General features: G+C 48.5%; 2 protein-coding genes across 2 annotated transcripts; both read right to left on the reverse strand.

Moving 5' to 3' along the window:
• Positions 1-9,028: 9,028 nt before the first annotated feature.
• Positions 9,029-9,637, reverse strand: LOC130041198 (high affinity copper uptake protein 1-like). The gene has a single exon (XM_056133251.1). The coding sequence runs from the start codon at positions 9,635-9,637 to the stop codon at positions 9,029-9,031; it is 609 nt and encodes a 202-aa protein (XP_055989226.1).
• Positions 9,638-12,808: 3,171 nt separating this feature from the next.
• On the reverse strand, positions 12,809-13,384 carry LOC130041200 (high affinity copper uptake protein 1-like). Its single transcript, XM_056133260.1, has one exon. It carries the CDS (start codon positions 13,382-13,384, stop codon positions 12,809-12,811), a length of 576 nt encoding a protein of 191 aa, XP_055989235.1.
• Between the last annotated feature and the right edge of the window lie 875 nt (positions 13,385-14,259).

The raw sequence follows: 14,259 nt of genomic DNA on the forward strand, positions 1-14,259 counted from the left end.
CTCTCTCTCTCTCTCTCTCTCTCTTCTCTGGGGCCTTGTGGTTTGCAATAGATACTGAAGGGTTCACCGGTATATCTCTTTACCTACTTTTAACACTTAGTTCCTATCCAAAATGATCATTTCCATCTACTGTCCCACTGGTTCCTTCTCTATCCTAACTGCCCTTTATCCCCCAGACATTCTTGTGGCCAGCTCCCAACCATTGACCAGACTTCATGGCCCCTGTTTTCCCTGGCCTTGGAGATTAGTTTTATAAATATATTTTTTCTATCCCACAAATGAATGCAGGTATTCTATGTCTGTCCCTCTCCTTCTGACTCATTTCACTCAGCATGGATTAAATGTGGAGAGGTGTCTAACAAGGTCATTTTTTGTCTGAGAATCAAAGCACGGAGTGGACTCTCTATGCTACAGTATTGTAGTTATGCATACTGTTCCTTTCAGAATTTCTCTACAATCCACTATCAGTGATTCAACAAATACTCAGTTGTTACCTGTTCTCTGCATTGGGCAACTTGGTCCTAACGACAGACTGTAACATAGCCCCCAAGAATCCTCATTTTAAGGTCCTGGAAATTGAAACTCAAAGAAGTTAAGAAACTTGTGTAAGGTCATTTACTCCTTAAAGATATCCCTTACCCTTGCAGTCCAGTAAAACATTGGGAGGAATTCTTTTCTGTTGTCCTTTCGTTCTTTCTTTGTGTTGGGTTCCTATGCCACAGCTTTCGTGCTGCAGCTGCTGAATGACTGAGCACATACCAATGGCTGTGCTTCTGGAGCCCTGAAGCTCTGCTCTCAGCTGGGCACCATTGGCAGCTTCCAGCAGCACCAGCCTCTGCGCCTGTAAGCAGCCCAACTCAAGGCTGCAGCTCTAGCAGCATCTCAACTAAAAAGTATGACCACCACAGCCATGAGGTGTGACCCCCTCCACCCCCCCCACACACAAACACTGAGTGAATGTGTGAGCAGCACAGCCAGTCAAGTGGGGAGCACAAGACTCAGAGTATGCCTGACCTTCACAATGAAAAGGGTCCACTCCCCAGGGGTGCGTGTGCCAGTGTGCCAGCTAATGGAGTGGTGACCCTGGACAGCCAAGTGTGGGAGCAGCCCAATCCTTTCTGCAACAGCTAAATGTTATGTTTGACCCCCACCTCCAGCAACACCCCATGATCACCACAGCAAAGACATTGAGAAGGGAAGGGGAAAGGGAGAGGAGAAGGTGTGTTTCCGTCATGTGTGGCTCAGGTGGCTTGACCCTGGTTTGAATCTCCGGCACCACCTTGAGTCCCTTGAGAATCACAGGAGTCACTTTTGAACACAGACCCAAGAAGAATAGGCCCCCGAGAACTGCTGGATGTTCTCAGCCCTCTCCCCCGAAAGGTTTGAACAAGTCTTATGTTTTGTTGGTTAGTTGGTTTTAGGTCACATCCCGCAATGCTCAGGGCTTACTCCTGGATCTGTACTCAGAGTTCACTCCTGGTGGTGCTCAGGGGACCATATAGCTGTGCTGGGAATTGAACCAGAGTCAACTGTGTGCAAAGCAAATGTCTTACCTGCTGTGCTATTGCTCCAGCCCCTCAACAAGCAGCCCTTTATTGCTACTTCTAGAAAGATGAGGTCAAGAACTTTGTGATCCTCTTGCCAAGAAATAATGACAAATGCACAAAGTTGTGATTCAGACCATTGTTTCAAAACTCAGAAAATTGACCACATGCAAGACAGAAATGAAGAAGGGCCAGAAAGATAGTTCAACAAGTAGGGAGCTTGCCTTGTACATGACCAACCTTGGTTCAAACCTGTCATCCATTCTATACAGTCCCTTGAGCCCTCCAGGAGTGATTCCTGAGTGCAGAGCCAGGAGGAATCCCTGAGCATCCTTGAGTGTGGTCAAAAACAAAACAAAAACAAAAATGAAGCATTATAAAAGCGGAACCTTAAGTAAGAGTAGTAAGTGTTTCGGACAACCTCACCCAAGAAGGGAAGAGCCTCACTCAAGATAGGATGAACCTCAGTGGAGAGCAGACTGGCAGGAAAACCCAGGTACATGGGAACCCATGACTGAGATCTCCAAGCCGGCTCAGATGGGGACTCGGCCTCCTCCTCCCAGCTCCCCAGTGTTCCAGTAGTTTAGCAGTCATACCCACAAACTGGCCCCAGTGTGATACAAACTCAACAATGGCCAAGACCCAGAGACTATAAACTAAAGCTCCCGGAAGAGAGCACTGCAGAATTTCTGGAGTATGCGGCTGCATTGGCGGCCTTGCAACCTCTTATACTTGACCTCACTTACTTATCAAAAGTATCACACATTTGTTTGGTTTCTAACATACTTGCTTGTATTCTCTTATATTCGGGCTTAAATGGCTCCAGAATGAAATGCAGCAGCCCTCACACACCTCTTATTGTGGTGGGAAGGTGCTTGGTGATGGGACTGGTGTTTGAATATTATCTGTAATGAACTACTGTGAACTACTTTTATGAAAATAAAATATATATATATATATAAAGATTAATGAACGTTTTTGACACTTGAGCCAGGAAGGGCTTCCAAAGGCCTCCTCCACCTCCACCTCCTTGTGATCTAGTGGTCCAGGAGCTGTGTGCCTACTGAGACTGACATGGCCGGAAGTAGAGTACAAAGAGCCAGAGTCTCAGGAGGAAGCTCAGTTAGGAATGCTAACACCACCATCGCCTGAGGTTGCAAAGATTTAACAGGGGCTTAAAGGTAACTGATGGTAGGTGTGGGCTATAATCAGTGGCACCATGCAGTAGAGATCCAATACACTGTGTCCACCCTGTGGAAGCTCAGAGACTATGTGGGGAGCCCCTCATTCACACATCCTTAAAGGACCATGCAGACAGGTGGAAGACTATGGCAAAACTACTGGAATAGAAGTCAGGGCAGTCTTAAAGCTGTTGGGCTTTGAAGGAGTTCCCTAAATCATGTTGATGGCAAAGATCCATCAGGAAAGGGCCAAAGCCTGACTGGCTTCAGATGTCTCAGCATCACCCTATTAGTCCTTGATTCACTGATGTTTGTTGTGTTGACACTGATGTAACACACAGTCTTGGAAATAGACACAAGGGGTAAGTCATACTGAACAGCAACATCAGTTGGAATATACAATTGGGAAGAGGAACTCTCTAGAAAGAGTTCAAGTAAATCATAAACAGACACAAGTAACCATCCCTTCCCTGAAACAAAACCCCGAACACTCCAGATGCTGGGTTGGAGCGATAGCACAGCAGGTAGGGCGTTTGCCTTGCATGCGACCGACCCGGATTCGATTCCCAGCATCCCATATGGTCCCCTGAGCACTGCCAGAGATAATTCCTGAGTGCAGAGCCAGGTGTGACCCAAAAACAAAACAAAACAAAACAAAACACAGATGCTATGATATGTACCTTAAGAGTTAAGAATCCAAGAAGCCAACAGAAAGAACAGAAGGAATGTAACCATGCATGGGGGTGGAGGTAGGGTGAGAACAATCACTGCAAATGGTCTGACATGTTGGGTTGGACATACACGGTCAGGGACTGGAGCAATAGCACAGTGGGTAGGGCGTTTGCCTTGCACGTAGCCAACCCAGTTTCAGTTCTAGCATCCTGTATGGTCCCCTGAGCACTGCCAGGAGTAATTCTTGAGTGCAGGAGTCAGGAGTAACTCCTGTTCATCGCCGGGTGTGACCCAAAAAGCAAAAAAAAAAAAACCCAAACAAACCCACACATAGTCATTGAAGCAGCTAAAACAATTATGTGCAAAGAATCTAAAGTGACTGGGGCAGTAATACAGTGGGTAGGATGTTTTCTTTACACACAGCTGATCCAAGTTCAATCCCCAGAACCCTGAGCCCAGCTGGAAATGATCCCTAACTTCAGGGTCAAGAGTAAGACCTGAACACTACTGCTGTGATCCCAAAATAAAAAACAACAACAAAAAACAAGTATGGTGAGAATAACTCATCAACTAGAGGGTATCAGTAAAGACAGTAATTATACAGGGTTCCCTGAACACTTTCAGAGGAAATCCCTGAGTCCTGAGCCAGGATTACCCCCAGAGCATCCCAACATGTAGCCCCCAAACCATGACAAAGAAGCCACCACAGAGTAAACTAATCCCCTAATGAACAACACCTGGGAAAATCCCTTTGGTTGGCAAAGGGAACCACATCTGTTCCAGCAGAGGGCACAGAGGCACCGATGTGGCCTCTCTGTCTCCAAAAAAGACTGGTAACACAGCCTGGGACACACTTTGTCCCCTGCCGTGCCCTTCCCCAGGTGGCTGAAGGGCAGAACCTGGCCCAGCCCTGGGCAGCTGCCTTCCCCACAGAGGACTCAGGGTGCAGGCCTGTCCCTGCCCGAGGTCCTGTGTGTTTTCAGAAGGCTGGAACCGCTCTCTCTTTCTCTCTCTCTCTCTCTCTCTCTCTCTCTCTCTCTCTCTCCCTCCCTCCTTCCCCCCCCCCCCCCCCGTCTCTCTCCCCACCTGTGTTCAGTGGTATTGGGCCGCTTTCCCCACCCCGGGGAGGCCCCGGACTCTGCCCCCTGGAGCCCGAGCTCCCTCCATCTTACAGTATTAGTTTATATAGCATCACATAGGGTGGTGACACAAAGGTTGGTTGAACACTAACAAATCAATAAAGAGAGGTGTAACTCAAGGATAAAATCTCATCTAAAGAGATTACTCCAGATTACTAGGAGATCTGCTCAAGAATGGGATTCCAATGAGGGTGTGTTCTTTCCTCAGTTAGTAATCCACTTAAATAGTTGTAGTAAATCTACTTCTAATATTTCTAGCAATATCATTCTGTAAGAGATATAAATTTACAGTTTGGTTCTTCCTGAGGACATCTCACTTCCTATTCTGATATATATATCTATATATAGATATATAGATATCTATATATATCTATATATCTTTATATTCTGATATATATATATCTCAGTCCTCAGGCCAGGTTAGTCTTCCTGACCCCAGCAGGGTCCTAGTCTAGAGTCGTTCCTTTTGGATGATGACAGCATTTGTACATGATCATGCCCTCAACTTGTAGTTGAGTATCATGGCGCTTTGGCCTGGCCCATTTTGATACCATGGTAGCTCACAGCTTGCCTTGGGTTCATTCAGTCCCTTGTTGGGACCCTGCTTTTGGGGTGCTAGGAACTAAGGCAACTGAGTTAAGAAAGCTGATGCCCAGGAGTAAATATTATTCAGAGTCACAAGTTACAACTCCCAAGTTACAAAAGCATAACATTAACTGTCTTCCTCTGTCCATACAGAAAGGACATTGCTTTAAGGAAAAGGAAAAGGAAAAGGCCCTCCTGTTGATCGTTGATTTGCTCGAGCGGGCCCAGTAACGTCTCCATTGGAGACTTTGTTGTTACTGTGTTTGGCATATCGAATACTCTCGGTAACTTGCCGGGCTCTCCGAGAGGGGCGGAGGAATTGAACTCAGGTTGGCCATGTTGGCTGCTTGTAAGGCGAACGCCCTACCGCCGTGCTATCGCTCCAGCCCCATTGCTTTAAGACATAACTTATAATATAAGTTCAGCTTCTTAGAAGGATCTGATCTTACAAGCTAACAGAATCTGATTAGGGATAAAAGGTGATTAGCGAATTGGGGAGGAGAGCACAGAGAAGAGTTTACAGATAAATACAGAGGAATGGGAGTGACTCGGGAGCACTGTGGTGGGTGTATCCAATAAACTGCAGCCCCCTGTGGAAATGTTATCCTACAAGGTCCCATGGAGAAGAGGCGGGAATCAGATGCTCTGGGCCTGACTGGTCTCCAGAGACTTCATCTCACTGCAGCTCAGAGTCATCATCAGAGGAAAGACTGTGATGAACCAGACTCTCCAGACTCACAACATCCTGATTCTAAATGTGCCTTCCTAGTTCCAACCCCGCGACCTGTGCCAACCACGTGATGTCCCAGGCTTTATTTCTGAAATGAGGGTGGCCACCTGGGATTCAGGGCTGTCAGTGTGCAAGTCTCCATTCAATGCTTTGGTCATGTTGTGTTTGGTTGTGTCAATGCCAGGGTCCTGCTGAATTAAAGACCTATGAGAACCTTTCCTGCAGCATGTTGCCGAGAGTGTGGGGACAAAGGTATTCTGGCTAGAGAGACAGCACAGCGGGGAAGGCGCTGACTTCCCTGTGGCTGATCTGGGTTCCATCCCCAAGCACCACATATGGCCCCTGGGCACTGCCAGGAGAGAGCCCCAAGCACCACTGGGATTTTTTCCTGGGGGGTGGGAGAGATATTTGGTGGTGGGGGAAGGGGCGAAAAGAAAAGGCAGTTTCTAACACCTCACTGGTAGAAATGCTGATGAGGGGTGGGGAGGGTGTCTCGAGGGCTCATGTCTCACTGCTATGCTTGGGGCCAGGGCTCTGTCCCTTCCATGACACCAGACACACAAAAACCAATCTCATAATTATCCGGCTCTTGGCAGAAATCCCGCAGACAATTAATAAAGCAGCAGAAATCCAAAATCGTGTGGCCGCAATAGCGGCTGCATGACATTATAGGATTTTCATAAGCAGCAATAGGAAACAAATTATTTCACAATGCCTTTTCAGCAGTTCTGATTGTTGGGGAGAAAAACCAAACAATAATGGTGCACCTTTTGTTGAAATAATGAGTGTATTCAAAGTAGAGTGTTAAGTAGAAATCATCTGCCTCACAGGCATTGTATGACTGAGACTTAAACCTGAAAGATTTGTAACTTTTCTCACGGTGATTCAATAAATAATTTTTTAAAAAAATGAATCTGAAACTATTGCTGGTGACTGATGGTTTTTGCCAAAGAAAACTGAGTGTGGAATTCAAATCTGGCTGTGACGTTTTAGGATGTGGGCCTTTGCAGGTTATCGGCTAGTGTGGGCCTATAGGAGTAGCACCCTTTTTTTGGGAGGGGACGTTAGGGCCAACCTGGCGTGCTCAGGGCTTACTCACTCCTGGCTTTTTGATCAGGCATGACTCTTGGTGGGCTCAGGAGACCATATAGACGGCTGGGAATAAAACCTTGGTCAGCCACATGCAAAGCAAGCCTGACCATTGCACGGTCTCTCAGGAAGAACCACTCTTTATGCCACAGAATAATCCAATTACAAAGAATGGGTGACCAAGTGTGAAGATCAAACAATATAGCTTTGGGGGCCTGAATCATATTACAGAGAGTAGGATATATGTCATGCATGTTGCTGGCCTGGGTTAGATTCCCGACATCCATTATGGTCCCCCTAGCCCTGCCACAAGTGCAGAATTACTAACCAGGAGTCAGTCGGGGACATCAGTGGGTTTGGCCCCCACTTGATCACTTGACTTCCCGTTAATCAACGATTTGCTCGAGTGGGTGCCAGTAAAGTCTCCATTTGTCCGTGTCACGTGCTAATGTAGCCCAATGGTGTCTGTTCATTCTAGGAACACGAAGAACCTCAACTCGATCGTTCAGGGTCTTGGCGAAGAAGGCTGACCATCTGGTAGGTGGGTGGCCATGCAGTCTTTTGAAGTCCCTTGGAATCCAGTCAGAATTGGCTCTAGTCCAGTGGTAGTCTCCAAATCTCATTACGTGTCCAGCCCATCTCATTTTTGATGCCTTGGCAAATGAGAGAGCGCCCCTGATTCTTTCTTGACCATCGATGGAGGTTGGAACTCCGGATTCTTTCTCACATTTGAGTGAAATATGATACTTCAAGCATAACTCCTTCGATTGCTCTTTGGGAGACCCAAATAGCATTCTCATCCTGTTTTTGTAGGGCCCTGGTCTCTGAGGCATATGTTAATGCGGGAAGAACAGTGGAATCGAAGAGATGTACCTGGAGCCAGAGGTTCTTCGTCCTCTTAGCTATTTCTTCGATGCTCTTGAAGGCATTCCAAGCCACTGTCTTCCTCCTGGGCAACTCAGGTGCCAGGTCATTCATCATGTTCACTTCTCGACCTAGGTACACATAACTGTTGCAGTCAGAGATGTTCATCCCACTGAGAGTGAATGGAACATCAGGAATGAGACCATTTCTCATAAACATTGTCTTTGTGAGAGTTAGCAGTAGTCCAACCTTTCCACACTCACAGTCTAAGTTGGCCAGCATTTGTGCCGCTTGACTAATGTTTGGTTATTAGAACAATGTCATCAGCAAAGCAAAGGTGGTGTAGTTGCCGACCATCTGTCTTCATGGGGTTTGGCCCCAATGCCAAATAAATAAAAATAACAACAATAATAATAAAGACCCTACAACAAAAGACATAAGGAGTGCTTCGGTAGAGAACTGTGGCAGAGAATGCCTGCCTTGCATGACTGTGGTTGTGAGTTCTAATCCTCCATGTCCCATATGCCAAGAGCAGAATTTGACAGCTCTGGTATTTATGCTCTCCGGTGCTACATAAGATTTCCAAATATACCCCATTGGGTACGGACCAGTACCAAGAGGGTGCAACAGCCTGGGAGACCAGGATTGAACCCTGCTAATTGCACGCAACCGACCCCCTGGATGTTCTCTCTGGCCAATTGAGAATCTTCCCAAACTGACATAAATATTACAACTTAAAGAGCAGCAGGACCCCCGTGAAAGAGACAACCTCCCCCAGAAAACATATGCATGGCAGGGCCCCTCCTCCTGATCTTCACACCCCACCCGTGTGCATGCTAGAAATTTCTGGCCAGATCACACACAAGGACAAGCTGTAGAGAATTCCCACTCATTGAGCCCAAAAGATCAAGTGTTTTATTGTGAAGTTTGGGTTCTGGGTTCAGTGGGCAACAATTTTCATGACTAAAGGAAAAAAAAGAAACCATCATAAGCACAATACATAAAGGAAAGCATAAACCCCAGGGAGCCAGGGATGGAGTTCATGCATTACACAAGACACAGAAAGTGGACCAGGAACCAGGATGTTGGGCGGTCCAGGGGCTTCATCTCCTGTGAGTGTTTCCACTCACAGGAAACAGTGTCCAGGAGCAGTCGCCTCTTGGGCACAGTCAGACTCAGAAGCGCTGAGATCCAGAGGGCTCAGGAGAGACAGGAGGTGAGGGCTCATTCCTGCAGGCCAGGAGAGTTTCCGCTGCCTATCTCATAGAGCTCGACCTTGTTCACGTCATGGGTCTGGGACTCCACGTCCTCTGCCTTCCTCCCAAAGAGCCAGTAGCCGGCACCAGCCCCCACCACCACCGCCAGGCCAAGGTAGGCGTTGTAGGTCATAGCGGTCAGCATCAGCAGGTAGCTTAGGCCCACCTGGAGCACGTGCAGCATCGTCTGCAGGAGGTGAGTCGCACTCAGCAGCTGCAGCCGGGGCATATCCTTGGGGTGGGTTCCGTCAGGTCTGGGGAAGGGGGAGCACGTGGCACGGAGGTCCTCCTGGGCCTTGCGCTGGAGCCCCTTGCGGACTCTCTTGAGTCCCTCGTAGCCCAGGGCGAGCAGAAACATGGCCACAACAGCCACGGCCATGGCCACAGCCGAGTCAATCAGCAGCCCTGAGAACAGCAGCTCCACGTTCCTGTAGCCGAAGTAGAAGGTCATGGGCATGGTGTGTGCGTTGCCCCCGTGGGAGTGGAGCCCCGTGGTGGTCAGCGGGTGGTGAGGGACAGCCGGGGCACTGGTGTGGCCAATGGCGCTCATCCCAGAGTGATGGTGCGAGTGGTCCATGGTCCCAGAAATGGATGTGTCGTAGAAGAATCTGGAAGTCTGATGGAGTCATGCACAGCAACCTCTTCTCAGTGTCTCTGGCAGATAGCATGTAAAGCTCGGAGGGGTCCTGCCTCTTATGTACACTGGGAGGAAACCCACCCTGACCCACCCGGACCCTCCCAGACCCTCCTCGACACTTCCTAGAGACCCTCCCTAGAAACCCTCCCTACTTGAATGAGAGGTCAACTCTCAGATCAGCTTTGCTGGTCACAGTGCCTAAAATCTCAAAACAAGCAAAAAGCGAAATAATATTCTCAGCTCTATCCGGGTTTCATTAACGTAGGAGGAGAATTGGTCCTTCTGGAGGAAAAGCAGTTCTTCCTTCTGAGACTAAGATGTGATTTTTTTTTCTTTTGGTTTGGGGCCACACCCAGAGATGCTCAGGGCTTCCTTGGGTTCTGCACTCAGGAATTGCTCCTGACTGCTTGAGATAGGATGCCAGGGATTGACCAAAGGCCAACCGTGTGCAAGGCAAGTGCCCTACCCGCTATACCTTTGCTCTGCCCTCTCAAATGGGTTCGCATGAAGCAAAATAAAGCCCAAGAATCATGTGAAAGCTGACTTCAAAATACCATGATTCTTGTGGTTGAGGCTCTGGGCTGGGCCAAGTGTAAGTTCTCTGGTTGCCAGAAGATGCAGTTACCAAGAGGTGGGGCTTTACCAGGTTCAGTGCAGATGAGCTTAAGACATGTGGGCTGAAGAGTGCCTCATTCCAGGTGGCTCTGGGGTGAAATACTCCCCAAATTGTGGGCGACTGGACAGAGAATTGAGGCTCAAAAGCAGAGTACCTTAGAGTCAGGGAGACCAAGTACAACCGAGGCAGCCTGTTACTACACTTGACTGCCCATATGTAACTCCAGAAACTCGAGCCTAGAGACATACTGCAGGAAATAACTTGCCTGCCTTGCTTGCAAGCAACCAGAGCCTTTGGTATCTAGCAACAGGAATGTGCCTTGATATCTGCAGGAGTCACTCCTGAGTAAAGAGCCAGGCTCATCCCTGATTATTACTAAATGTGGTTCTACCACTCCCAGTAACCGCCCCCCAAAGAAATCATACAAGTGGCAATCTGAACATTGAAATGCTATATGTGTGACTAGTTTACAAAAGAACAGAAAAATGTGACCATACACTTGGGATATAGTTATTATAAATGACCTGCGATGGAGGATTTAGAAGACAAGGTTCTTGAAGCAACTATCACATTTCTGTCCAAAAATATCTAAGGAAAATTATGACAATACTTCAACTAGAGAATAGCAGCAAAGATAGTAATTATGCAGGGTTCCATGAACACTAGGGGAAAGGCCTGAGTTCGGAGCCAGGATTGCCCCCAGAGCATCCCAACCTGTAGCCCTGAAACCAACCACGGCTAAGAAGCCAAGCAGAGTAAACAACCCACCGATGAACAACAAACGAAAAAAGAAAAGCAATTTCTAACACCTCATGGGTAGATAATGCTGACTGTGGGTGTGGAGGGTGTCACAAGGGCTTGGGTCTCACTGCTGTGCTTGGGCTCAGGGCTCTGTCCCTTCCCTGGCCTCCAAGACACAGCCTGGCCCTGCTCTGCTGGCTCCAGTCTCGTGGAGGAAACCCCAGTCCCTCAAAATAAATGAGGAATAGAATTGGAAAACCGTGTCTGCTTTCAAGTGATCCATATGTCAAAATTCAATGCACAAGGCTCTTGTTGAGCTTGATATCCAGGTGAATCAAAATGAATCTGAAACTATTGCTGGTGACTGAATGGTTTTTGCCAAAGAAAGTTGATGTGCGAAATCCAACTCTGGCTGTGATGGTTTTAGGGTTGGGCCTTTGAGAGTGATTGGTCAGTCTTGGCCTGTAGGACTAGCACCTTTTTTTGAGGGTAGAGGTAGAGTTGGGGACAACCTGGCTGTGCTTAGGGCTTCTCACTTACTCCTGGCTCTTTCATCAGGGATCACTCCTGGTGGGCTCAGGAGACCATATGGAGAGCTGGGGATTGAACCTTGGTCAGACACATGCAAGGCAAGTCTGACCATTGCATAATCTCTCTTTATGCCACCCATTACTCAAATTGCAAAGAATGGTGGCCAGGTGTGAAGATCAAATAATACAACCTTTGGGGCATAGTACTGAGGGTAGGACATATGCCTTGCATGCGCCTGACCTGGGTTAGATTCCTGATATCTGATATAGTTCAAGGTCATGAACGATCGGTTTGAGGCCCTCCATGTTCCCGGAGCGAAGAGATGCCATTGGGCTACACTAGCACGCGACAGGGACAAATGGAGACGTTACTGGCGCCCGCTCGAGCAAATCGACGACTAACGGGAAGTTAAGTGATTAAGTGATTAAGCACCACCACAGGTAATTCCACAGGCAGAGCCTTGGACATCACTGGGTGTGGCCCACAGTCAACTGATAATAATACGAGTGGAGTCACGAGTTAAGAATCTGACAGCTCCAGTGTTTATGATCCCCAGTACTACATAAGATTTCCAAATATGCCCAATCGGGAATGCACTATTACCAAGTGGATGCAACAGCCTGGGAAACCAGAATTGAACCCTGCTAACTGCATGTAAGGCAAGCACCCGACCCCCTGTATGTTCTCTCTTGCCAAGTGAGAATCTTCCCAGATTGACAACATTATTGCAACCCAACAAGTAGCAGGAACCCCGTGAAAGAGCCAACCACCCCCAGAACACACATCCATGGGCATCGCCCCTCCTGATCTTCAAACCCCACCCTGTGTGCATGCTAGAAATTTCTGGCCAGATCATCACACACAAGGACATGCTGTAGAGAGTTCCCACTCATTGAGCCCAAAAGTTCAAGTGTTTTATTGTGAAGTTTGGGTTCTTCGTTCACTGGGCAACAATTTTCTTGAGTAAGGGGAAAAAAAGAAACCATCATAAGCACAATACATAAACAAAAGCATAAACCCTGGGGAACCAGGGATGGAGTTCATGCATTACACAAGACACAGAACGTGGACCAGGAACCAGGATATTGGGTGGTCCAGGGACTTTATCTCCTGTGAGTGTTTCCATTCACAGGAAACAGTGTCCAGGAGCAGTCGCCTCTTGAGCTTGTCAAACGCAGAACTGCTGAGATCCAGAGGACTCAGGAGAGACAGGAGGTGAGGGCTCATTCCTGCAGGCCAGGAGAGTTTCCGCTGCAAATCTCATGGAGCTCGACCTTGTTCACGTCATGGGTCTGGGACTCCACGTCCTCTGCCTTCCTCCCGCCAAAGAGCCAGTAGCCGATGCCAGCCCCCGCCAGCAAGGCCAAGCCAAAGTAGGCGTTGTAGGTCATGGCGGTCAGCATCAGCAGGTAGCTCAGGCCCACCTGGAGCACGTGCAGCACCGTCTGGCGGAGGTGAGTGGTGCTCAGCAGCTGCGGCCGGGGCGTCTCCTTGGGGCGGGTTCCGTCAGTTCTGGGGAAATGGGAGCACTGGGCACGGAGCCTCTCTTGGGCCTTGCGCAGAAGGCCCTCACGGACTCTCTTGAGTCCCTCGTAGCCCAGAGCCAGCAGAAACACAATCACGACAGCCACGGCCATTGCCGCAGCCGAGTCGATCAGCAACCACGAGAACAGCAGCTCCACGTTCCTGTAGCCGAAGTAGAAGGTCATGGGCATCGTGTGTGCGCTGCCCCCGTGGGAGTGGGGCCCCGTGGTGGCTGGAGGCTGGGGTGGAGGGGCCGGGGCGCCTGTGTGGTCCATGGTGCTCATCCCGGAGTGATGGTGCAAGTGGTCCATTGTCTCAGGAATGGATTTGTTGTAGAAGAATCTGGAAGTCTGATGGAGTCCTGCACTGCAGCCTCTTCTCCGGGTCTCTGGCAGATACCACGTAAGGCTCGCAGGAGTCTACCTCTTATGTACACTGGGAGGAGACCCACCCTGACCCTACCCGACCCTCCCCGACCCTCCTCAACCCTCCCAAGAGACCCTCCCTAGAGACCCTCCCAGGTTTACTGACAGATCAACTCTTCAGACCAGCTTTGCTGGTCACAATGCCAAAATCTCAAAACAAGCAAAAAGAGAAATAATATTCTCAGGTCTATCCAAGTTTCATTAACGTAGGAGGAGAATCAAAACTTCTGGAGGAAAAGCAGTTCTCCCTTCTAAGACTAAAATGTGATTTTTTTCTTTTGGTTTGGGGCCACATCCAGAAGTGCTCAGGTGTTACTGGGGTTCTGGACTCAGGAATTGCTCCTGATAGTGCTTGAGATAGGATGCCAGGGATTAAACTCAGGTCAGCCGTGTGCAAGGCAAGTGCCCTACCAGCTGTACCTTTGCTGTGCCCTCTCCAGTGGGTTCACATGAAGCAAAATAAAGCCCAAGAATGATGTGAAAGCTGACTTCAAAATACCATGATTACTGATTGAGACTCTGGGCTGGGCCAAGTGTAAGTTCTCTGGTTGCCAGAAGATGCAGTTTCCAAGAGGTGGGGCTTTACCAGGTTTAGTGCAGATGAGCTTAAGACATGGGGGTGAAGAGCGCCTCATTCCAGGTGGCCCTGGGGTGAAATACTCCCCAAATTGTGAGCCAAAAGAAGAGTAATTTAAAGCCAGAAAGACCAATCACAATCTAAGTAG

This window comes from Sorex fumeus, unplaced genomic scaffold (genome assembly GCF_029834395.1).
Source record: "Sorex fumeus unplaced genomic scaffold, SorFum_2.1 ptg000098l, whole genome shotgun sequence".
Classification (NCBI taxonomy): Eukaryota; Metazoa; Chordata; class Mammalia; order Eulipotyphla; family Soricidae; genus Sorex; species Sorex fumeus.

Coding starts and splice junctions, on each gene's coding strand:
- LOC130041200 (XM_056133260.1), bottom strand. CDS start 13,384: ATGGACCACACAGGCGCCCCGGCCCCTCCACCCCAGCCTCCAGCCACC.
- LOC130041198 (XM_056133251.1), bottom strand. CDS start 9,637: ATGGACCACTCGCACCATCACTCTGGGATGAGCGCCATTGGCCACACC.